At 39.2% G+C, this 25940-nt stretch overlaps 1 protein-coding gene across 4 annotated transcripts in view; it reads left to right on the forward strand.

Annotated features, from left to right (window-relative positions):
* The window catches only part of GPAT3 (glycerol-3-phosphate acyltransferase 3), a 60917-nt gene extending 35427 nt beyond the window's left edge, over positions 1-25490 (forward strand). For all 4 annotated transcript variants that reach the window (XM_078068876.1, XM_036121298.2, XM_078068875.1 and 1 more), the window contains 10 exons: positions 4317-4587; positions 8532-8606; positions 9134-9223; positions 10948-11041; positions 14415-14530; positions 15900-15955; positions 16961-17046; positions 18866-18994; positions 19895-19974; positions 24204-25490. In XM_078068876.1, coding sequence (XP_077925002.1) covers positions 4317-4587; positions 8532-8606; positions 9134-9223; positions 10948-11041; positions 14415-14530; positions 15900-15955; positions 16961-17046; positions 18866-18994; positions 19895-19974; positions 24204-24300 — 1094 coding nt within the window. In that variant the 3' untranslated portion in view covers positions 24301-25490. The remainder of the gene's footprint in view (positions 1-4316; positions 4588-8531; positions 8607-9133; positions 9224-10947; positions 11042-14414; positions 14531-15899; positions 15956-16960; positions 17047-18865; positions 18995-19894; positions 19975-24203) is intronic.
* The last annotated feature ends 450 nt before the right edge of the window (positions 25491-25940 follow it).

Raw genomic sequence — 25940 nt, forward strand, 5'->3', positions numbered from 1 at the left:
AGTATGCAGTGTATGTGTCCATCTCTTTTTTTATATGAGCTTCCTTTTGTTTTTTTATTTATTTTTATTGAGGTATAATTACAACATATTAGTTTTAAGTGTACAACATAATGATTTGATATTTGTATATATTGCTATGCACCCATTTATCTATTGTACCTTTAGATTGCTATTGCAAACAATGTCTACTTTTGCACAATTATATAAGAATTCTAGAGTATAACAGAAAAGCTTTTTTTAAAGGTGGAATGGAGAAAAATACCATTTTAAAAGACAAATAGTGAGGCGCCTGGGTGGCTCAGTGGGTCAGGCATCTGGCTTCTGCTCAGGTCATGATCTCAGGGTCCTGGGATCTCTCTGCTCAGTGGGGAGCTGCTTCTTCCTCTCTCTCAGCCCTTCCCCGCCCTGCTCCTGTGCTCTCTGTCTCTCAAATGAGTAAATAAAATCTTATTAAGGAGGGCACGTATTGCATGGAGCACTGGGCGTTATATGCAAACAATGAATCATGGATCACTACATCAAAAACTAATGATGTACTGTATGGTGACTAACATAACATAATAAGAAAAAATCTTAAAAAAAAAGACACATAGTACCAATTTATTCAGGCAAGAATCATCAAAGCTGCTAATACCACTGGGTGAAAATTTGAGGAGCAGGATATTTCCGTAGTCTCAAAGTATCTCTCCTTTATAGATACTTATAGGTAATAATTCTCCACTTACTAATCAAAAAGAGAAAAATAGTAACTTTACAGGGGAGAAACCTAGTAATAACTAATGACCTCAAACCAAGTGATCAAAGTTAAACGTCATCAATCATGGGACAAACAGATCACATGTTCCCAGTGTGATGTACTGAGAAGGATACATCATTTATATAGTACTCCTGCCCAAAGTGTACAACCCGCATCTCATCATGAGGAGACATCAGATTAACCCAAAGTAAGAGACATTTTACAAAATAAATGGTTTGTACTCTTAAAAAATGGCAATGTCTTTTTTCCCGTATTTACTTATTATTTAAATTCAGTTAATTAACACATAACATATTATTGGTTTAAAATGTCAGTGTCTTAAAAAAACAAAGAAAAGCTGAGGAACTTTTTCATATAATTAGGAGACTACAGAGATGACATGTAAGTATAATGTAAGATCCTTGATTGAACCCTGGGCCGGAAAAAAATGATACGAAGGATATTACTGGGACCATTGTCAAAATTTGAATAAGGTCTGTACAATCGATGCTAGTTTTGCAGTAATGTCCACTTTCCTGATTTTGACAATTTCATTGTGATTAAATAAGTAAAACCCCGTGTCTTAAGGAAATAAGTGCTGAAATATTTAGGGGCAAAGGGCACGATCTGTGATTTATTCTCAAGTGGTTCAGAAAAAAATATCATTTTATACGTCCAGGGATAGAACCATAAAGCAAATGTGACAAAGTGTTGGCAATTCATGAATCTGGGTAAAGTGAACTCTCGTTGCAACTTTTCTTATATTTGAAATTATTGAACAAAAATCTTCCTGAGCTATACCTAGAAGTAGAATTGCTGGGCCTCTGGCTATGAATATCTTTACATTTACTAGATGGTACCAAATTGTTTTCCAGTATGGTTATACTAATTACGTTACAATTGGCCAAATTTTCACCAACACTTGATATGACTCAATTTAAAATTTGTATCAGTCTTTATGGGTATGAAATAGTACCTCATTTTTTTTTTAAAGATTTTATGTATTTGACAGAGAGACAGCGGGAGAGGGAACACAAGCAGGGGGAGTGGGAGAGGGAAAAGCAGGCTTCCCGCTGAGAGGGAGCCCCATGCGGGGCTGGATCCCAGGACCCTGGGATCATGACCTGAGCCAAAGGCAGACGCTTAACGACTGAGCCACCCAGGCGCCCCCTCATTGTTGTTTTTGTTTGTGTTTCTCTGCTGATAGTGAAGTTGAACATCTTTTAAAATGTGTAGTCATTAAGGGGGGGCTTAACTCTTTTTATGAATTGTTTGCCATATATATATATTTTTACTTTTTTTTATGTCTTAATATATTCTGGAAATTAATCCTTCGTCAATTAGAGGCATTGAAGTTACCCACATACCTTTGAAAGAGGCTTAACAAAAATATAAAATTGAGTTCTATTTTATTTGAGTTACACAGAATTAAGTAGGTCAGGGGGCAGAGAGAATATTGCACATCAAGTGGGCAGGGGCTGGGGGCTGGCCCCTGTTTACAGATCTCTTCTGTCCTGGCTCAGTTAAATAATGAGGCAACTTGAACTTGCATTCTTATCTCTCACCCCTCTGAAAAAGGTTATTTTTAGAAGGGCTGTCCACTGTCTCCAGTGTGTTTCATTCTGAGATTTGCCGAATAATTTGTTCTTCCCTCCCCTTCTAGACTTAAAAAACCATAAAACCCTATATATTGCTAAATAATGAAACTCTTGCGCTGCTGAATATTGGCCAGTAATTGGATTGAGTAACGTGCTCGGAGGTATTGCAGCTGTCCACAGAGCAAGAGGGTAATTCAGCAGCGACACCGTCTTGGTTCATCCTCTAATAGGAATCAAATCCTTTTCAGAGAGGGTGAGGAAAGGTTAAACCATTTAGACTTGATGACAGAAAAAGATAATCTAATCATTCAAGAGCTTATTTTATTGCTCTAATTCTTAAGGTGATAAGGTATTGGATTTTCATGTTGGTAACAACAAACAAAAACTACCCCCAAAACCCAAAAGTAAAATCATGAAATTTGAGCCCTGTAAATAAACTAAAGATTTTCCCACCTCCTATTTTATAAAGGAGGACACCAAGTTAGGTGACTTATTTCTTACACATAGTCTTAGAGCTGGTGGCTGTCCTAAGCAGAACTTGACTTTGGACTCCAGGTCCTCTTTACTTTCCACTCCAGGGCATTATGCTGCTATTCCTTCAAAAAAAAAAAATGATGTATTATTACCTCTCCTTCTATGGATGCACATACATGTTCTCCAGGGGATAGGTAATACAGCACTCTCTACTCTCATTGATTTCCTAGTAAACTGGAAAGTGAGAAAATCAAAGGGGATCTTCTTTCAGGGAATTTAATATCTTAGTCTCCATCTCAAAAGGAAAGACTTTTCTAATTTAGGAAGTAAATTCCTTTGCGACATGCCCCAGAGGGACGATTGGATAGTTATGTCATTGTGTATATAGCCACTCTTTATTTAAAGATCTTCTCATCTATGATTCTTTTTAGTAGTCAGAACTGGGTGGCAGTGATCATTTTTTTCAATTTACAAATTTATGCTATTTAAAAATCTTTGAAATATTTTCTTTATGGGAAAGACAATAACAGCGTAAAGAAGAAAATCTAATCGTATTTCCCAGAGATGACCACTTAATGTGGCCTTCTTGACATTTTTTCTATGTATATCTATTTCATAAAGTTAAACTATAGTTTTAGATCCTGCCTTTTTTCACTTAACATTAAGGTATTTATTAACTACCGTATTTATTAGATGCATTGTATCTTGTCTGGATCGATCATAATGGAAAATGCTACAGTAAACATTCTTGCCTACATTTCTGATTATTTTCTTGTGATAGATTCCTAAAATTGGAATTATTGAATCATCAGCAAACCTATGTTTAACCTCTTCATGCCAAAGGGATTTTGACAAACTTGCTACTAGTTCCACGCTCACACAAATTGAGCGTGAAAATACTTATTTGTGTCGTTGAACTTTATCATTAAACAAAAATGTTGCTGATTTGTTGATGTAAATAGGCCAATCTTTGTCTAATTCACATTTCTTTGATTGCTAGTAAGAGGTTTTGGTCTATTAACTATTAATGTTTCTATGAATTCAGTTCATGACCTTGAGACTGATTTTCTTATTAAATCATTTTTACATATTAAAAAAATTAGCCTTTTGCTATTTGTGGTAAATACCTTTTGCTATTTTGCTTGCTTTTGGCTTTATGGTTTTTATCAGGGGAAAACAGAAGGTTTTATTTTTACGCAGTCTAGATCTATACTTGCAGAGAGTTTGTTCTGTAACTTCTTTCCTGAATGGTGTGTAAGGAGGCAATGCAACAAGACAAGGGTTATTGAGGACCAAATTTCTTTGTAATGCATTAAAGTCATTGGGTAGAGGTCATTTTATGTAGACTGATTCCACGTCTTTTCCCACTGCAGTTGCTTGTCTTTTATTTTTGAAATCTGCTTCACGTTACCCATTAAATTGTTGAACCATCTTCTGCACAAAGTTGCCCCGTTGGTCAGTTCTTGTGTCCTATGGCATTTTCTCATGTCCTGATGCTTTCTTTTAAGGTATTATCCAAAGAGATGAATCACCCATGGAAAAAGGGCTCTCTGGTCTGCGAGGAAGGGACTTTGAGCTGTCTGACGTGTTTTATTTCTCCAAGAAGGGCTTGGAAGCCATTGTGGAAGATGAAGTGACCCAGAGGTTCTCCTCAGAGGAGCTTGTGTCATGGAATCTCCTCACAAGGACCAATATAAATTTCCAGTACATCAGTCTGCGGCTCACCATGGTGTGGGTGCTGGGCGTCCTAGTACGCTACTGTGTCCTCCTACCCCTGAGGTATGTCTCCTGCCCAGTAATTGATGGTATCCTTGGTTCAGCTTTCTTTTTAAACCATGTATGTAATGGTCTCACGAGAGTATTATGGCACTCATTTCGTCCCTTCCTACCTGCAGAACACCACCCAGTGTGACCTCCCCAAGAACATACCAAGTATCTATTCTCCTTTCACATTTTTTCCCCCTGGTGAAGTTGTGTATTCAGAATGGAATATATGCCAGTCTGGATCCATGTTGTTCTTTCAGTCATAAATCATTTGAGGATAGATGGAAAAGGGAAGTTGGAAAAAAGAAGAGAGGATTTACGGTTTTGCCTTCACCAGAGTGTCAACCAAACTATAACTGCCTTTCCTCGCTGGTCTGCAGCAGTTCACAGTTGCACAGGAGAGAAAAAAATTACTGAGAATGGCTACCACCCGAGAGAGAGCCGTCTAGAAGATGGAGTTTGTCCCACCTAGTTCCATCATGATTCACTTTTCTTATTAAAAGTTCGCCACTCTGGAAAACAGTATGGAGGTTCCTCAAAAAGTTGAAAATAGAGCTACCCTACGACCCAGCAATTGCACTACTGGGTGTTTACCCCAAAGACACAAATGTAGGGATCCGAAGGGGTACGTGCACCCCGATGTTTATAGCAGCAATGTCCACAATAGCCAAACTGTGGAAAGAGCCTAGATGTCCATCAACAGATGAATGGATAAAGAAGATGTGGTATATATCTACAATGGAATATTATGCAGCCATCAAAAAATGAGATCTTGCCATTTGCAATGACGTGGATGGAACTAGAGGGTATTATGCTAAGCGAAGTAAGTCAGTCAGAGAAAGACAATTATCATATGATCTCACTGATATGAGGAATTTGAGAAACAAGACAGAGGATCCTAGCGGAAGGGAGGGAAAAATGAAACAAGACGAAACCAGAGAGGGAGACAAGCCATAAGAGACTCTTAATCTCAGGAAACAAACAGGGTTACTGGAGTGGAGGGGGGTGGGAGGGATGGGGTGGCTGGGTGATGGACACTGGGGAGGGTATGTGCTATGGTGAGTGCTGTGAATTGTGTAAGACTGATGAATCACAGACCTGTACCTCTGAAACAAATAGTACATTATACATTAATTAAAAAAAAAAAAAAAAGTTCGGCACCTGTGTCCCCTTCTGGTTCTGAGTTGGAATGCCGCCTGATGAGGAGGTACTTTCAAGTGCAGTTTACTGGAGCCACCGTGGGGAACGTAAGAGTAGCAGAGGTGACGCTGGGCAGTGGGATGGAGCACTGGTGGCCAAGGTGTGTCCAGCATGGTGATGGCAGGTAGGAGGCATGTATACCAGTCACAATATTGCTGTTGATGGTCTTGCTTCATTTCCCTGGACATAGCCTTGGCACCCTCTCAATAGAACTGTCCGGGCAAATGAATTAGCCACCTCAAATTGGCACATGACTTGAAACCATTTGACCATCCCTAGGGTGGCCTATACTTGCCTCATTTAGATTTGTTACAAGTGAAGAGATTGCTTAAGTATAGGCAAAGGCATATTTCTAAGCTCTTTCTGTATTTTTTTGGTTTTTTTGTTTTTTTTGCCCATGTTGCCAGTTTGCCAGTCGGGGCATGGTATGTCTTTTGGGAATCATTTCAGCTGTGATAACAAAGTGAAATTCAGGGTTTCACATATACTTTTGCTTGAACCTTAAGCCAGTGTTCCCCAACTGGGGGGCGGGGGGTTCATGTACTCTGAACATGCGCAAGACTATCCGTCGGTATGCATGAAGGAAATATCTGAGCTTTTATTTAGTAGGCGTTTCTAGGCTATTTATAATTAGAGCTTCCATTTATTCTGTTTTTATTCCTAAAAAGAAATGCAACTTCAGTAAAGTTGACTATTTAGATTAGCTCTTACATCTGTCCTTGGCCCATGAGTCAGGCACTGTATCCAAGGCCACCTGAGGGAAGAGTGAGGATTTTTGCAAGACCGAGTATTTGAGACGCTCTCGTTTGTCAGTTAGCTTTCACCTGCTGTGGGTGCCAGCAAATGGTGTTATGATTCTATTATCTACTTAGATTAAACTAGTGCTCATAACGCTCGCAAACTAAAGAAGTAACATAGTAGGTTCTTGCAAAGAAACCACAGATGTAGGATAATCCAGTAATGTAAGCACCCAAGAAGAAGGCAATAGAAGAATTAAGACTCCTATTCTTAGTACATCCTCTTTAGTGTGAAAGAATTGCTCTGTAAATGCTTTATAAGATGAGCCGTTGCTACAAAGTGAACAGTCAAAAAGCAGATTGTGCTAAAATTGACTATGTTGATGGTTGTACAACTCGGTGAATATGCCCCAAACCACTGACTACTTTAAATGGGTAAATTGTATGATAGGTAAATTGTATCTCAATAAAACTCTTAAGAAAACAGACTGGCTGAAAACTTGTGACATCTATGAGAGCTCTCAGGTTGGCTCACTTAAACTGTAAACCAGAAGTTTTTGGCCTGTTAATCTAGCAAATAAAAACTTTCAATAGTTTTGAACCCAATTGTTAAACATGTTCAAATGTAACCCCTTCTGATTTAGTGTGTTCGGAACAAATGATTCTCATTAGGACAAGGTAGGAAAATGTTTTAAAACTTTTGCATAATTGGTGGATGAGATTGAACAGTGATTTAGTTATTGTTCAGTGGTTAGCATGAAAATATGGCATGGAAAGAAAACTGAATCTGGCCTTCAGATTGCTCTGTCACACGGTCTTAAACCAAGACTTTAACAAGGTTTTTGTTTTTGTTTTTTTAAGACTTTAATGAGGCTTAACACCTTAACAATGTGTTTATAAGGAAGCCCCATTTATTTTGACAGATTTTAAATTTCATCTTTTTGTGTAATTCTGCGTACATTTCTGAAACTAAGTATTTTCTTTTTGAAGTGATTCGAATGAATATTAAAAGCACCTTTCAAAAATGGAAGGTGTCTATGTGGGATTAGAGGTATTGTCAGTCACCTTGTTACTAACTTCTGAGTTACCATGGACATACAAAGGGACAACAGATTTGCATTAAAGGGTTTCTACGTGGTGCTATAATTTGGTGTTCTTATTATGAAAGAGCTTTCTTGCTATTTGCTCTACATTTTAAGATTTTATTTATTTATTTGACACAGAGAGAGAGACAGTGAGAGAGGGAACACAAGCAGGGGGAATGGGAGAGGGAGAAGCAGGCTTCCCGCTGAGGAGGGAACCCGATGTGGGGCTCGATCCCAGGACCCTGGGATCATGACCTGAGCTGAAGGCAGATGTTTAAATTTACTCTAAATTTTAAATTCCTTTGAGAAAAATTTGAATTGTACCTCCCCCTGTCATTAAAAAACACAGAAGAACAAGTTATTTTTAGACCTTTGGAAGACATTTACAATCATACTATGCCCACCAGTGTATCCTGGACAAAATAAGATAACTACTTTCAACCTGACATGAGTCTTTCAGACAACATAAACCTTTTTTCTCATATATACAAGAAGTTAATAATGAGTATATTTAAAAACATTAAAATAATTCAGAAAAGCAAAAGGGCAAGTGTTTTTAATTTATTCTTTTCACTAGCCTTTTAACCCTTGGATGATTACATAGATTGAGTTTGATAGTTTTGTGAATAAATTTCCAGGCCTTCTCTGTGCATCTATAAACTAGTTATATGCTATTATTTCGAAAATGGTATCACACTCTACATGTTATTTTGAAATTTATTTTGCTTTTTTTTTTTTCTCTCAAAATGTACCCAGGACCATTCTTCCATGTCAGAATCTATGGATTTACCCAATTCTTTTAATGGCAGCACCATATTCCATGTTGTAGATAGAATAAAACTATTTGCAGTCTCATTATTTATGAACATTTAGGTTATTTCCCTTTTCCCCTTACTGTGCGATTAACTTTTGCATTACCTTTTCTTTTCTTTTTCAGGGTCACCTTGGCTTTCATTGGGATCAGTTTGTTGGTTATAGGAACTACACTGGTTGGACAGCTGCCAGATAGCAGGTGAAATGTTCCCTTCCACTCAGCCATAAATAGGATTGTCACTTTGCTTAGCTGTGTCCACAAGAAGAATATTTGATCCCTATGTATTGCATCAAATTTATGGCCTCGACACACTCACTGAAATTTGGCTTACTTCATTATCCATAGTCTGTATTTGATTTGCCATCACACTTTCCTATATATGGTGAGAACTTGTTTTTCAAAGGGGAAATGAAGGAAAGAAAGAAAACAGACCGAGGGACTCACGGAAAGCAAGAGAGTCTTACACATGGTCAGGCTCACCGGGCTGAGACCAAAGATGCTTCAGCTTCTCGTGGTCAGGAGTTTATCGTGATAGTCTTGTCGGGTGGGAGCTATTTTTCCACTGGAGTTTTGTCCCAAGCGCCTCAATGAGACCTTAGGAAGTCAACTGTGCTTGTGTTTCAGAACAGGGTATGCCGCTGGGAAGGAGCGCACCGAAGCTTTTACTGTATTGTTTCCTAGGAGGGCCCACGACTGCGCCATGAACTGTTTTCTCTTTCTTTCAGCCTCAAAAACTGGCTGAGTGAACTGGTCCACCTGACGTGCTGTCGGATCTGTGTGCGAGCCCTCTCCGGCACCATTCATTATCATAACAGGTGAGTGTCCGCGGGCTTCCATCCGCCTTTCTGTTCGTAAACCCAGCCTGCCACTGACAGCCGTGGGTGCAGGAAGCGGGGGAAGTCAGCGTACTTCCAGTATGTTCATCCCTGCTGCTTAGAGTGTCATAGACATGATGGTTTTGCACGAAAATCTTTAAAAAGCCATCCATTTGCCAAAGGAACCACATAATAATGTAATGACACTTAATAATCGGGCATTTCTGGTGTGCAGGCCAGGCCCGTGCTTCTCCTAGGTCATCCCCCGTGACAGGCGCTGTTGTCCTGCAGGTGAAGTGGGGGAGCTCTGGGACTGGTTGTCTAAAGTCACGTGACTAGTTCGTGGCGGAGTCAGGGTGTGAACTGGGTCTGTCGATGTAAAAAGTGATGCAGTTGACAGGCCTGTAGTGTGGGGGAAGGAGGATGGGCCTTTAAGCCTTGAGACCCGCTTTCTGGTCTCCATCCCGCCACTTCTGAAGTTCCATAACTGAGCCTTAAGACATAACACCACACTTGGCTTCCCTCACCCCTAACCATAGAGGAGAATGGTAGCTAACTGAAGGTATTAGCTGACTGAAGTAATTTTGATTGCTTTTGAATTACTTTTCTGTTAACCCAATTTTATTTTTTTACATTTAATTTCATTGTTTCAAAAGTTCTAGAAAAGCCCCTCTTTTTTGTTGACTGGATCTTTCTGTCTCATTTGTGGAAGGGAGACATTATCTCCTTTGGCTTTACCATGTGTTACCGACATAAAAGACCCCTTAAATTTCTAAAATTACATGTTTTTTTCTTTGAGCTGTGAGTTTTGGGGATGAGGAGTAGAAGAAAATGCTTTGGTAGAACTGTGATCAGAAGAGATACTATCTACAGAAAAGGTGATTTAATTACATAGAGAGTTCACAACTTATTATATATAGAATTGCTTCTAATTTTAAGGAAAGCATGCTAAAGTTGTTATGCATTTGGTTCTCTTTCTTCTCTGTATTGGGCCAATGAAGACTACTTTGCTTAATTAGTGTCACATACTGGTTGAACTTTAGGACAAGGGTCGGCAAACTAACTTCTGGGCCTAGAGGCCAAATGGGGCCTGCCATCTGTTTTTTGTAAATAAAGTTTTATTGGAACATAGCCATGCTCATTCATTTATATATTGTCTGTGACTACCTTTGTGCCAAAACAGCAGAGTCCAGTAGTTTTGACAGGGATTGGCTGGCTTGCAAAACCTAAAATATTTATTATCTGGCCCTCAATAGGAAAAGTTTGTCAACCTCTGCTTTAAGAGGATAGGAGGGAGGAAACTATAGTAAATTTACTCTGTGTGTCACTGTGAAACTACTAAAAATGATGCTTATGAAGCCTGAAATAATAGGAAAATACTTAAGATAAGTGAAACTTGCATATCACAATATTAAAGTTACGGAATCTTTGTAACTCAGTCTAATATTTTTAAATTATCCTTTTTCATTATAAAAGGAAAATAGATCATTACAAAAAACCAGTGTAAATATATATAAAGGGCAAGTCATCGGCCCCTTCCTATACTCTTAGCCCACTCCCATCATACTGCCTGGAGATAACCTTTTTAAGATGGGACCATATACTTTGAAACTATATTTTTTTCATGTACTTTTTAAAGCAATATAAGATGAATCTATACATGCTGTTCTGCAAAATAATGACAAATTTCCAGGTTTAGTATTTACCACTGTTTGTAATTGCAGGCAGTACAGACCCCAGAAGGGAGGCATTTGTGTTGCCAACCACACTTCCCCAATAGATGTTTTGATCTTGACCACGGATGGATGCTATGCTATGGTAAGAGCAGCTCAGTGATAGTTCAAGTCATTGTATCTTTTGTGGATTGTTCAAACTTTTGATTTATTTTGGCACACATTAGAAAGTTTTATATTAGGAAGTGACTAGGTTATACTACTGTAGCTGAATAAGTTATATAATACATGAAATGAACACTATGTGGTGCAAGAAAAAGGAGGAAAGTAGCCATTATATCTAAGGTAGTAAAAAATTTAGGGCGCCTGATTGGCTCGGTCAGTGGAGCATGTGACTCTTGATCTTGGGGTTGTGAGTTTGAGCCCTACGCTGGGTGTAGAGATGACTTAAAAATTTAAAAAAAAAATAAATCTTTAAAAAATAAAAATAAATAAATGGATCAGTCTTTTAAAAAAAGGGAGTAAAAATTTTGACTTACCGAAATGTAGACATACTTGAGCTTGATAGGACTTTGCAAGGTTGATTCTATCTTGCTTCTAAAATCCCCGCAATGTTTAACAAATAACACTTTGAGACATTAAAGTCTTCCTCCTTAGAGCTGTGCAAATCCCTTACCAGCCAATTAATTGTGTCTTCCTTCAGGGAATCATATACAATTGAAAAAAAAAATCAGACTTTTTAATGAAGATCAAGCAAGAAAGACAAATATATAGACCATGTTGCCTTTCTCAGTCATTGAGGGGGTTTTGAAGGCCTTTGTAAAAACTCCTAATTTATTGCCAGATAGTTAATCCATCTAAAATATAAGTTCAGATATATATCTCTTGGGCAACCACATTTTAATCCATTATTTTGTCTGAATCCAAGGAAGCTTTAACTACTTCTAGGAAAAGACTTACGGGAATTGGTAGTTCTTAACCTTTTTTAGGTTAGGAATCAGTTAATAGTTATGTACCCGTTCTTAAGAAAAACAGTGACATACTTGTGCATCATACAAGCATGATTTTGTTTAAAAGCCCACTCGAGGACCCTCCTGTTAACAATCCTTAGTAGGATTGTTACATACACCGGGCACCATTCTGGGTGTATGTAATAATTCCTTGCATTTATGTGGTCAAGCACTTCCACATACATTATATGTGACCTCCCTGTAATCCAGTGAGATTTGGGCTGATACTTTGTTACAGATAAGAAAGCAGAGGTTTGGGCATTTTAACCAACTTGCCAAATTATGATTTTCTGTTTCTGGGACCATACTCATTCTGTGTACTGGTCAACAAAAAGTTGAATACAACTCATTGGTGACTGAGTCCTCAGAATTTTTTTGGAATTTTCTATGCTTTTTTATTGTATTCAGAAAGTTTAGAAAAACGTAGCCCCTGCTAAATTTCCAGTGGGTGGAGTGATAGACATGGAAAGCCAGTTAGGTTTAAATCTGAGGCAGAGAGGGCAGAAATGGGAGGAAACTGTATTGCTGACTTCCAAAGGTCACATGTGGCCTCTTTTGGCTAAACACAAACTATATATCTGAAGAATATTCAAGATCTTTAATCTTTAACCTTTAATCACATCTACCTGTTGGTAGCATTTTGCTCCATTTGCTTTATCGTTTGCATTCTCATGTGCTGGCTTTCTCTCTGTCTCTCTACATAAAATGTGTATAAATTATGTATATTTTTAATGATATTGAGTATTTATTTCTAATATTAATATAATATTGGAAATTTGGGTCTGTACCAATTCATGCAATTCATAGGGTTCTTTCTTGCTTTTCCCAATCCGTATTTGTATCTCCCTTTATTTATGGTGAATATCCTGGCTCTCAACAATATCAACATATTTACCTATTTTTTCAATCCAATGATACATCTAAAATTGTTTCAGAATTGCTTCACCTGTTTTACTACAAAAACAAATGTTGTAAAAAAAAAAAGAAAAGAAAAATCCAGGGTATTTTGCAGTTCTCCTTGAGGAGAGATGGAGGGTGTGTGGTCAAATACCATCTTTGTACATGTCTTAGATTTTTTCCCCCCTTCCTTCAGTTTGCGTTCGGTTTGCTAGTCCCATCCTTGTTGATTTATTATTAGAATGCTTCTAAATGTCAAAATTAAACAATAAAGGTCTACTCATAACAGTGTCATTTCCGCCCACGTCCGTTTTGCCCCATTCCCTCCTCCCCTTGTAGATCTCCAACTTCACTGCTTTGGATTTTTTCTCTTTTTGTAGAAATAAATATATGTATATATTTCCCTTTCTATTTTACACAAAGGGCAGCATGCTATATTTGCTCTTTGGCAGTTTGCTTCTTTCACTTAAGCAATACTGCCTGAGTGGTGAGCATAGCATGATGTGTACAGATATCTGTTCAGTCACTGTGTTGTACACCTGAAACTACGGTAATGTTGTATGTCAACTATACTCATAAAAAAAAATTAAAACCCCAACTGAAAAAAACCCCAACCCAGTAACTCTGGGAAATCACTCCTTATCAGTCGTGGAGATCAACCTTGCTCCTTTCCCAGCTGCATGGCACTCTGTTGTGTGTACATAGGATCGTTTATTCATCTGATTTCTTATGTTTAGCATTTAGATGGTTTCCAATATCTTGAAATTACAAATAATGTTACAATTAAAACCTTGTGCATATGTATTTTCATTTCGTTGGAGGTATATCTTCAGGGTAAATTCCCAGAAGTGGAATTAATGAGTTGAAGGATAAATGTGTATGTAGTTTCGATAGATAACTGCCAAATTGCCTTCTATGGGTGTTATAATCTCCCCCATCACAAGCCATGTATAAGTGCTGTTTTCTTTCTTTCTTTCTTTCTTTCTTTCTTTCTTTCTTTCTTTCTTTCTTTCTTTCTTTCTTTCTTTCTTTTTCTTTCTTTCTTTCTTTCAAGAGTGCCAGCAGGGCGGGGTGGGGGGTGGCTGGGCAGAGGGAGAGCGGGGAGAGAATCTTAAGCAGGCTCCACACCCAGCTTGATCTCAAGACCCTGAGATCATGACCTGAGCTGAAATCAAGAGTCGGACGCTTACCCTTCTGAGCCACCCAGCTGCCCCTGAGTGCCATTTTCCATAGCCTTGGCTTAGGGTGCATTGTTAAGCTTTTAAGTCCTTTTCAGTCTAATGAGTGAGAAATGGTATTTCAGTGTAGTTTTAACTTGCATTTATCTTATCTTGACTAAGCTGAGAGACTTCTACTTTTTAAAGCTAGAGTATAACTAGTGTAGCAACATTTTAAGCTTAAAATTCAAAGGTGCTATTAAAGAATACCTTTTGCTTACATTTGGCCATTCATGTCCTTTGATTAGACTAAGAACTTCAGTCAGTAGAAGAAAGCCAATCTTTTCTCTTGGTGGGGAATAAGAACTTGCTGGTACTTAAAAAAAAAAAAAAAAAGCTTTCTTTGCCTCACTGTGCCTTTACATGTTTCTTTTTTTTTCTCATGGTACTTTAGGTTGGCCAGGTCCATGGTGGATTGATGGGAGTTATTCAGAGAGCTATGGTCAAGGCTTGTCCACATGTCTGGTTTGAACGCTCAGAAATGAAGGATCGACACTTGGTCACTAAGAGGTAAGCAGTTACATTACTCAGTATCCTTTGGGGTAGCATAAATTCTGATAAATCTTGACCTTCCCACCAAAGAAGACAGGGCAGTACTAAGGATTAAACCTAAAATATATGGAGCTTTATTTGTGGTTAGCTTTTTCTGCTGAATCACCTTAGCTACGTTCTTAAAAATTTTAAGTCTGTAGTCATGGTGGGAAATACGAGATTAGAAGGCCCATACGTTTGTATTGCTGTGGCTTAGGTATAGTCCAGTCACTGAGTTTTCAGAACTAAAACTTACTACCTTGAAAGTTAAATAATTGGTAACTGTTTGCTGAGTAAAGAGATGGCTGATTGTTTGCTGGATGTCTGTTATCACTTAAGTCCATCTAGAGACAGACAGAGCTAATGCTTTTTATGAAACAGAAGGAACTTCTAGGGCTTGGGATAGAGATGAGCTACCAGAAGCCTTTGTTGGGAAACAGCTTTTTGCCTGAGGCCTTTAACCGAAGGCCCTTGGGTTATTGCTTCTAGAAACATGAAGGCAAGCTATGCTTTTTTTTTTTTTAAGATTTTATTTATTTATCTGAGAGAGAGAGAGAGAGCGCGCACAGAGGGAGAGTGAGAGGGAGAATCAGACTCCCCACTGGGCAGAGAGCCCGATGCAGGGCTCCATCCCAGGACCCTGGGATCATGACCTGAGCCGAAGGCAGATGCTTAACCAACTGAGCCACCCAGGTGCCCCTGAAAAAAAAAAAAAAGAGTAAAATGAAAAGTACTTGTTGAAATCTGTTTAAGGTCAGTAAAACTATTCCGCAGTTGGAGATTATTTAGCATTGGGATACTGACAGCTGTGACATCTCTATCCGAGCCACCAGCTTCTGGTGAGCAGTTGGAAATACAGGGCTGGCTGCAGGGAAGGCAGGACCTAAGCCGCGTTCTCAGCTTTATGGTGTCTGTGTCACAGGAAAGCTGAGCCCTACTCATTTAAGGAGTTTCTTTATACTTAATGGCCACGAAGCAGACTAGTCCGGCAATCAGTATTCCCATTTTTCAGATGACAAAATATAAGTACATGGAAAAGGGCACAAACCTCCTGACATGGGGGTGTCAGAGCACATGTCACATGACTACCCGCATTCTTTTTTAAGAGTAGGCAGAAAGCACTGAAGATCGCTCACTGTGAAATTAGAGAAATTGAAATAGTTCAGATGACCTTATGCTTTTTAGAAAGGGGCCAACTTGAGTTGATTTCCTTTACTTATGTCTTATTTTTTCCCTCCTTCTTGCTATACAATTATATTTGTGCTAGTAGAGTGTAAAGAAGACCAAAGAGGACTCACACGTCTACCTTTATAAAGGTAGCATTTTGATCCTTTATTTTTCTTCACAGACTAAAAGAACACATTGCTGATAAGAAAAAACTACCCATATTAATCTTTCCTGAAGGTAAGAAAGGGTGACTGCATACCAAGCCTTAGTTGATAACAACAAGCGTGAAAAGTGTATGAGGAGGGACGCCTGGGTGGCTCAGTCAGTTAAGTGTCTGCCTTCGGCTCAGGTCATGATCCCAGGGTCCTGGGATCGAGTCCCGCATCGGGCTCCTTGCTCAACAGGGAGCTTGCTTCTCCCTCTGCCTGCCGCTCTCCCTGCTTGTGTGCTCTCTCTCTTTCTCTCTGACAAATAAATAAATAAAATCTTTAAAAAAAAAAAGTGTATGAGGACTTGGATTGTTCTAGAATTGGCATTCTTAGTCCAGTTCTCTGCTGTCCCATAGGAATGAGCTGCCCTTTTCTGAGCTAGTAATCCCTTGCTTTCTTCTGACATTTGATGGAAGTCATGGTGTTTTGTTTTTGATTTTGTTTTTTGTTTTTGGAAGTCATCGTGCCTTTTTGATCTTAAAAGTCATTTCTGGGTTATGAACTTGGACAGGTACTGTTCATAATTTTTCAAAGGTCCTTATTTTATTTTATTTTTTAATCTTTTAAAGATTTTATTTATTTATTTGTGAGAGAGAAATGGAGATAGTGAGAGAGCACAAACAGGGAGGAGAGGGAGAAGCAGACTCCCCGCTGAGCAGGGAGCCTGATGCAGGACTTGATCCCAGGACCCTGGGATCGTGACCTGAGCCGAAGGCAGACGATTAACTGACTGAGCCACCCAGGGGCCCCTCAAAGGTCCTTATTTTAAAGTATTGAAATTGTCACCTGTTATGCCGAAGTTATATCTCTAGAGCATTCAATAACAAAGTAAAAGTTTATTAAACTTGCTTAGAGCTGTTGAATTACATACTTAAGTGGGGATTGATCTATTTCACGAAATGATAGTAAACTATAATTTTTCTATGATTTGAATATTTTAGATTATTTTATATCAAAATAATTCCTTTTTAAAATTTATTTAAAAAAGACCACCTTTAAAAATATTCACCACCTCCTTTCCACCCCTCTGCAGGGACTTGCATCAATAACACTTCAGTCATGATGTTTAAAAAGGGAAGCTTTGAAATTGGAGGAACCATACATCCAGTTGCAATTAAGGTAAAATAGATGCCCCTCCCTGGCCCCCCAAAAGGGCAGTGACTAGGTAACTTTATTTTGATATAACCTCAACCTTAAATCTGTAAGAATAACAAGCACTTGTATACCTTTTCCCCTGCCCCAGCTTTATTGAAATATAAATGACATGTAAATTCAAAGTATACCATATGTTGACTTGATACCCTTACATATTGCAAAATGATTGCCACCATAGTTTTAGCAAACACCTCCATCAAATCACATAATTACTATTTCTTTTTTATGGTGAGAACATTTAAGATCTATTCTCTTAGCAACTTTCGAGTATATAATACAGTATTACGAACTATAGTCACCATGCTGTGCATTAGGTCCCCAGAACTTATTTATCTTAGAACCCAAAGTTTGTAGTCTTCGACCAGCATCTCCCCGATTCCTCCAATTTGTCCTCTCTCCTCAGCCCCTGGTAACCACACTCCTATTCTCTCTGTCAGTTCAGATTTTTAGATTCCACATACAAATGATACTCTAGAGTACTTCTCTTTCTCTGTCTGACTTACGTGACTTAGCATAATGCTTTCAGGGTCTATCTGTGTTGTCACAAATGTCAGGATATCCTTCTTTCTCATGGCTAAATAATACTCCATATATATATGCATATATATATATATATATATATATATATATATATATATATATACCACATCTCCTTTATCTATTCATCTGTTGACAGGCACTTAGGTTGTTTCCAGATCTTGGTTCTTGTAAATAATACACTGCAATGAACATGGGGATGCAGATATCTCTTCAAGATCTTGTTTTCATTTCCATTGGTTATATACCCCAAAGCGGGATTGCTGGTTCATATGGTAGTTCCGTTTTTGATTTTTTGAGGACTCTCTCATATTGTTTTCCATAGTGGCTGTGTTGATTTACACCCTTACCAGGGTTCCCTTTTCTCTACATCTGTTTTTTTTGTTTTTTTGGTTTTTTTTTAGATTTTTAAGGACAGAGAGAGAGAGCACAAACAGGGAAAGCAGGAGAGGGAGAAGCAGGCTCCCTGCTGAGCAGGGAGCCCCACGTGGGGCTCGATCCCAGGACTCTGGGATTATAACCTGAGCTGAAGGCAGTTGCTTAACCGACTGAGCCAGGCGCCCCTGTTTTTTCTTTTTTCAAATCTGTTTTATATACTGGAATTCTGCATTAGATGTAATTTGAAGAAAATGATTTGCAATTTGCTGCTAAGCCAAAATGTTTAGAAACCACAACTTTAGTTAAACTTTCTCAGTTTGTAAACTGAGTCTCAGAGATGTTATGTAATTTGCCTCACAGTTGTACAGTTAGTTGGTGGAAAAATTGTGATGTCATTATATTAGAGATATTTAGCCAACATTGTATTCTGAAGACCTCTTGTGTGTAAGGTCTTCCTCAAGGCATTTGTGTACTCGTTACTCAGATTCACCAACTGTTTACATTTTGCCCTGTTTGCTTGATAGGTACCAGGGGATTGAGTGCCAGGCATTGTATTAAGTATCGAAGACAAAACAGTAATAAGCAAAACAGTTACCGTGTCTACTTTCACCCACCTTGAGTTAAGTGGGGAGACAGATCTTTCAGACTCAGGTGGAAAACCTTCATATTGCAACACTCTGGGGCTCAGGTCAGAGGAGTTAGCTGGCCTGGTTTACTTCTTTGATCATTTCTATCAAGCCAAGTAGCTTCTCTTTCTCTTGGGGTCTGATAGAGATGTTTGGCTTGTCACCTTGGAAACACTGACATGGATAAGAAAGGTCACCACTTCGTTCATAACTGGAATGTATTTTCTTTTCTTTTTTCTTAGTACAACCCTCAGTTTGGGGATGCATTTTGGAACAGTAGTAAATACAACATGGTGAGCTACCTGCTTCGCATGATGACCAGCTGGGCCATCGTCTGTGACGTGTGGTACATGCCCCCGATGACCAGAGAGGTATCTATCCATAGATAACAACTGGTCTTTGGTGCTTTATCCAGTCAGATCAAGGCGAGAAAACTTTTACCTGAAATCCTGGGTGCCTCCTTTCTTCACATTAGCTAGAGCTGGACTTCCTTTGTACCTTCTCAGCAAATGGGTCATTAAAAAAAAAAAAAAACGTGGGGTGCCTCGGTGGCTCAGATGGTTAAGTGTCTGCCTTTGGCTCAGGTCATGATCTCCAGGTCCTGGGATCGAGCCCCACATCGGGCTCCCTGCTCAGCAGGGAGTCTGCTTCTCCCTCTTCCTCTCCGCAGTGCTCCTGCTCTCTCTCTCGTTCTGTATCTCTCTGTCTGAAATGAATAAAATAAAATGTACTTAGGTTTCTTCAAATCAGGCTATTTTATATTCAGAGACTCTTTTCCATAATAGTTTTTATAGTTGCTATTGGTTTAGTGAACCTACAGATATTATGGAATGTTAAATATTGGATAAGACTAATAAAGAGCATAATAAATATATATACATGATACGAAATTAAACAATACAGTACTTAATTTTCTTGATAGAACAAATGATATCTGCTATGATTGAGAATAGAACTGAGCTAAAATGTGACTCTTACCTTTTTTTTAAAGAGACAGAGAGAAAGAGCTCGAGGGCATGCGCATGTGGGGGAGAGGGGCAGAGGGAGAGAGGATCTTAAGCAGGTGTCATGCCCAGTGCGGAGCCTGACGTGCGGCTGGGTTCCACAACCCTGAGATCATGACCCCAGCCGACTGATCATGACCCCGACTGAGCCACCCAGGCGCCCCTGAATCTTACATTTTCAAACAAATCTAGAGACTATGATATATTTATTTTAAGAATTATTTGAAAACTCTATTCCCAGGATGTGCATAATTTTCTTTTCCCCAGGAAGGAGAAGACGCCGTCCAGTTTGCTAACAGGGTTAAGTCTGCCATTGCTGTGCAAGGAGGATTGACTGAGCTTCCCTGGTAAGACCTTTTTCAGAAGTACTATCATTTTTTTAAATTAAAAAATCACTTTTAATAATGTCATTGGTTGTGCTGGTTAGCCAGAGGTTTAACGGAAAGGGACAGTGGTTTACATGAGAGGACAATGGCTTAAAGAAGGTAGAAGTTTACCCCTCTTGCTTAAACATGGCCAGTGCAGGCTGGCGTAACAGGTCGTTCTATGATCTCCCATCCTCAGTGTGCTTCCATGACAGGGTCCAGGATGCCTACTTCAGCGCTACTCCACAGTATCGAGAATGGCCGGCAGGAAAGAATGAAAACAGGGACGCGCCCGTCTCTTTACGAGCACGGGATGGACACTTCCACCTCTGCCCATTGGCTAGACCTCAAGTTATGTGATAAGAGCTGCAAAGAAGGCTGGCGAATGCCGTCTTTGCTCTGGAAGGCCATATATCTAGCTAAAACTGAAGGTTCTTTTACTGAAGAAGAAAGTGAGAATGGATTTGGGGGTGGGGAATGGACCCTGGGAGCAAGGGTCTTGTTCATACTTAACGCTGGCTGTAACTCTATTGAAGAAAACTTAAAAACTTGGAAGGAAATAAGTAAAATATTTTCGTTATGGAAACCCTGGATTTAATTTTTTGCTTGTTTGAGGAAGGTTGCACGTAGGTGAGTGTATTAGTCTGCTCGGCCTGCCATAACAAATTACCACAGGCTGGGCGGCTTAAACAACAGAAATGTATTTTCTCACAGTTCTGAAGGCTGGAGGTCTGAGATCAGGGTACCAGCAAGGTCGATTTCTGGTCAGAGCTCTCTCTCCCTTTCGGCTGGCAAATGGCCACCTTCTTGCCTTTGTGTGAATATAGGGAGAGAGGGAGAGAAGAGAGAGCAGGCTCACAGGTGTCTCTTCTTATAGGGGCACTAATCCTACCTTGAGGATTAGTGCCTCATCAAACCTAATTATTTCCCAAAGGTCCCATTTCCAAATACCACTATATTGGGGGGTTAGGTCTTCAATATATGAATTTGGGGGGTGGTGCATAAACATTTAGTCTGTATCAGTGAGGGTTAACTATGTCTACGTTATAATGGGAGATTAATCATACTTCAAATCTTGTAAGTTTAATAAAGTCCCTCTGTTTATCTTTTTTTGGTGTTTTGAAAACACTGCATGAGAAGTTCACTGGAGGCAATTATAGTAATGCTCTAGGAGCAAGATTTGGCTGAGTCAGGCTGTCTGCCTGTTCAACCAAGAACGTGTAAACCTCCAGTGGGACTCCGGACTGCTCAGGAATCAAGCCTCTGCAATAGAGCTAACTGGATTCTCACACTCCCTTATGCAGGGGTGGGGAATGTCTCTAGACTATTTTATCCATTCATATATCTTGAGTACAACCAATTTCACCCAAGAAACTTGTTTCTGGTATCCGTTATGCTAATTAGGAAGCCACTAATTTCTATAGCGAAAACCCATTTCTAAAATTCCTTCTGTGAATTAACAAGGTTTGGGAAGTTGTTGGAAGACAAAGACAACTGAAGCCTTAGAGTGGCACCTTTGGAGGGTGGTCTTCTAATTCAGTGCCTGGCTGACCATCCCCAGAGTATGAGTCCTTGATTTAGGGCTACTTGACTGGCCCTAAAATCAGGATTAGGGTCAAAATAGGTTAAAACTAACATTTGTATCACACTACCTAAGCTGGAATATGTGAAACTAAGTTACAGACATCATAGCATCATCAAATGACAGGCTTACACAGGTCCTAGTTTATAAATGCCCTAGTGATCCAAGTTCACTCTGGATCTGGCTTCCTCTTTTTTGCTCATTGTTTTCATTTCTTTACCCTGCTTTCTCTCACCTGACTTCTCAGCCCTGCTCCTGCCCCAAAGCCATATGAAAATCTTGGAGCTTTGGATCAGTACCCTCATAAACCAAAGAAAGAAAGAAGTCCTTGAAAGATAACAGCCTACCCAAGTCAGCCACAGTACAGATCTCAATCAGATTGGCTTAAGCAAAATCTGTCAGAAATGATCCTTAGGGGGTACCTGGGTGGCTCAGTGGGTTAAACATCTGCCTTGAGCTCACGTCATGATCTCAGGGTCCTGGGATGGAGTCCCATGTCGGGCTCCCTACTCAGCAGGGAGTCTGCTTCTCCCTTTCCCTCTGCCCACCGCCCCTCACCCCCACTTGTGCTCTCTCTCAAATAAATAAATAAAATCTTTAAAAAAGAAAATCTTAAAAAAAAAAGACGATCCTCAGAGTTTTTCAATTCCCTTATATCGGGCCATATGTAATTTTGTTATAAAAGATTACTTTTAATTACCTAGCCTCTTCTTTAGGAAAAAAAAAAAAAAGACTCACTGCCTTTCCAGGTGTATCTGTCATTCACACATTGGGTATGAATGAACATGTCTACATTGTTTTTTTCCTAGATTAAATGGGAACTTGATTGTATCATCTCAAACAGGCTTTTATATATGGCTGCTGGCCTCCTTAGGAACTCAGATCTGCTGCCACTGCAAAGGGGAATTGGGTAAAACTTTAAAGTCTCTAGAGGGGGCATGTCACAGTTGGAGTACTCAGAACAGTGTTAGTTTTCTGAGTGCTTAGGTGAGTTGCATCAAAATCATGTCAGGATGCTCAGGGGCAAACGTTGCTAACTTTTTTGTCAGTTTTGGCCTGGACCTTAGGAAAGAAAGAATGGCCTTTCTTCTACCTCTCCCTCCTCCACTTAGTTCTGACTCTTCAGAATTCACATAAATGCTGTGAATAGTTAAAGACAGCTCCTTTGGATAAAAGAGGCTTTTGGGGACAATTCTGGGGAGCTAACAACAATTTATAACCTTGTTTCATGGAAATTTCCTACAGCTGAGCCCCTGGAAGATGTGTGGACTGTAGTCTATTTTAAGTTGAGGACTTACTGGTGGGCTGTGTCTTGGATTTGACTCTAGAAGCCAGAACATTGCAGTGGTTCAGGCAGCCGTTTGTTTGTAGGTCAAGTTCTGTCTTCATGGCATTGAGTTCATGGGCTAACCTATGATCCATTCATCATCATCAGAGAGCACTTGGTAAACATTTGTGCTTAACTGGGTTAAAATTAAACAGGCACAGTATGAAGTAAGCAAGTTCACCATCCATGCTCTCCTAGGAGTTCAAAATCAAAAACGTTAGATTAGGAGAGACATTGTGGCCCCTTATAGTCCAGTCTCCTCCCAGAGCTTCCAATTTGTTGTTTCTTTGTGTTGTCCGAAGAAGGAAAGGCATGCAGAGTCCTTATAACCCAGGCAGCTCTGTGTTTTCACCATCCTGGACAGAGTTCAAAGATTCACAGGCTCTGAATTAAGGAATGCTGCTTACATAGGCACTAACCACTGCTTAATTAAATGCAATTTATGATTTTGTTGTTTGTTTTTATTCTGAGTCTGTTTTGGAATATGGAAGATTACAAATACTTGAAATATATAGTGCTTTGAATGAAAATACAACTTGGTAGACATAGGATTAGATTTGAATAATGATTAGCCCGTTTATCTTTAAGTAATTTACTCATACATATACAGTACCCTTACCATTACTTGTGTGTATATTTTAAATGTCCCAGATGATTTTCTAGTAAGACATAGGTTGATTAGATGAAAGGAAAGAATACTTTGCTTTTCTTGGGGAAGAGGATAGGCAAACAATCCTAGTTTTAATATAAAGTCCAAATATTTGAATATAGCAATCCTAACTTCTAAAAAGGAACTGAGTGGAGATATTATTCTATATTTTATTTATTTTATTTCTTTAACTTATTATTATTATTATTTTTTTTTTTTTGAGAGAGAGAGAGAACAAGAGTGCGAGCCGGGGGGCGGGGGTAGGGGCAGAAGGAGAGAGAGAATCTCAAGCAGACTCCATTCCCAGCACAGAGCCTGACTCAGGGTTTGATCTCACGACTCTGAGATCATGACCTGAGCCGAAATCAAGAGTCGGTTGCTTAACCAACTGAGCCAGCCAGGTGCCCCTAATTTTTTTATTCTATATTTTAATCAAGCATCACAGAGACTGTTCCTTCCCCAAAGTAATACACATGTGGTGACTGGTAGAACAGACGCTGAAATCTTGGTCTTTCTGCTTTCCAATCCCCTGTTCTTTGCCCCAGTGCTGACCAGGCAGCCACTAAGTGTCGTGGCACGACCGTGTGTTAGCAGCTAATGCTTTTAACTCATCATTGGGAGTATCTTTTATTTATTTGCCTTTTTATCCCCAGGGATGGAGGGCTGAAGAGAGCAAAGGTGAAGGACACCTTCAAGGAAGAGCAGCAGAAGAATTACAGCAAGATGATTGTGGGCAATGGATCTCTTTGAATTGGACTGAATGCTACCCTGGTGATAAAATTTGGCTTCCCAGAACCAGCCCCTAGAAATGGAATGTGTTGGGTTTTTCTGGTGAGGGAGTGGAGTATTGTTTTGTTTTACTGGTTTTGTTTTTTGTTGTTGTTAATCTCTTCTACAGGATGGAGCGTCTCTACCTCTTTATGCCAGAGGCAGAACCCACTGGGGGCCCTTTTCAGCTTTTGTTGTTGTTATAGCATTAACTTCATGAATTGTAAGGTAGTTTACTGAGTTTAAACAGATCCTGCCTTTTGTAAAATGATGATGTCATCGTTGATTGAACGAAATACTTGTGCAGGAAAAAGTGCTTCTAAAACACTTTCGGAATTCACTGTGTTTCGAACTCGTTGATATGGTAATTCTCAAAAAAATCCCCCAAGCTCTTTACATGATTAATTTTCTCACTCCTTCTCCCCTCACCTCCCCCTTCAATCACTTAAACAGAGAGATTATACATCAGTTCAAGGTTACCTCCACGGTTATCTTCTGCAAGATCGAAAAGAAAAATGGAGGACGTTCTTTAGGAGAAAGGACAGATTTGTGGCCACTTGATCTGAAAGTTGAAAACAAATGTAAATTTTTTTTTTTTTTTTTTTTTACTAGTGTGTTAGAAGAGAACTACTATTTGGTAAGCTGTACCAAAGAAAAGTGAGTGCAGGTTACTGTGTGTGTGCATTTATGGGTAGGCGAATTTTGAATAAACACTTTTTAGCTGGCAGCTGGTGATAAAGTTTTAAGTTTTCCTTGTTTGTACGCTAAAGATCTACATCTAGTGCCTCTCCCATCTACTGATTTGGTTTTGTGCCGAAACATATTTTCAAACCGGAGGGGCCTTTAACAACAACAAATCACATTGTCTTCAGTGGGAGTATGAATGAGCCAGGTGTGTGTGCTGCCCCTCACCCTCCACCCCTTTGAGGTTTATTTCAGAATGTTCCCAGTTTCTTAAACAGAAAAATAAGTGGTAAAATTACTTTTTGGAAACTGAGCCTTAAATTTTTTAAAGGGGAAGATAAGTGTTTCCCAACTCACACAGCATAAGCAATGTTTGATAGCAATATAATGCCATGTTAAACTCTGAGAGTGTTATATCTCTTCTGGTAACCATGTACAAAATGTGAAACTGTCTTACAGTGAATATAAATAAATTCTATATTTCTAAATGTGTGTTGCATTGTTTTCCCTCTCCTCTACCCTCTTCTGGTTTGGGGTAAGTTAAATTCTTTCTTATTATAAACAAGGATTGTTTGTTTTTCATATCAATGACATAGCTGAATTTTATTGGACTGGAACGTCTGGGAAATGAGAACATGAACAGCTAGTTTTGGTTTGTTTTTTCTTTTTTTTTTAAACCTAGTTATCTGGACTTTGACCCTGTGAACTCTGCCTTGAGCAAGTCATAGACTTCACTTAATTTGTAGGTGAACTCAGGCAACTCTCTTTTAATTGACTATAGGTTATGTCCAGCATAGCCCTATCAATTATATTCTGATGGAACCAGATGGGTTTGATCCCAAAGGAACATTTGTAAACAGATTACCCTAATAGTCAGCTATTCTTCTGTTCTTATGCTTCCCCCATTCTTTTTCCCTTTGTTCTTACCCTTTGATTCT

This window comes from Halichoerus grypus, chromosome 3 (assembly GCF_964656455.1).
Source record: "Halichoerus grypus chromosome 3, mHalGry1.hap1.1, whole genome shotgun sequence".
Lineage (NCBI taxonomy): Eukaryota > Metazoa > Chordata > Mammalia > Carnivora > Phocidae > Halichoerus > Halichoerus grypus.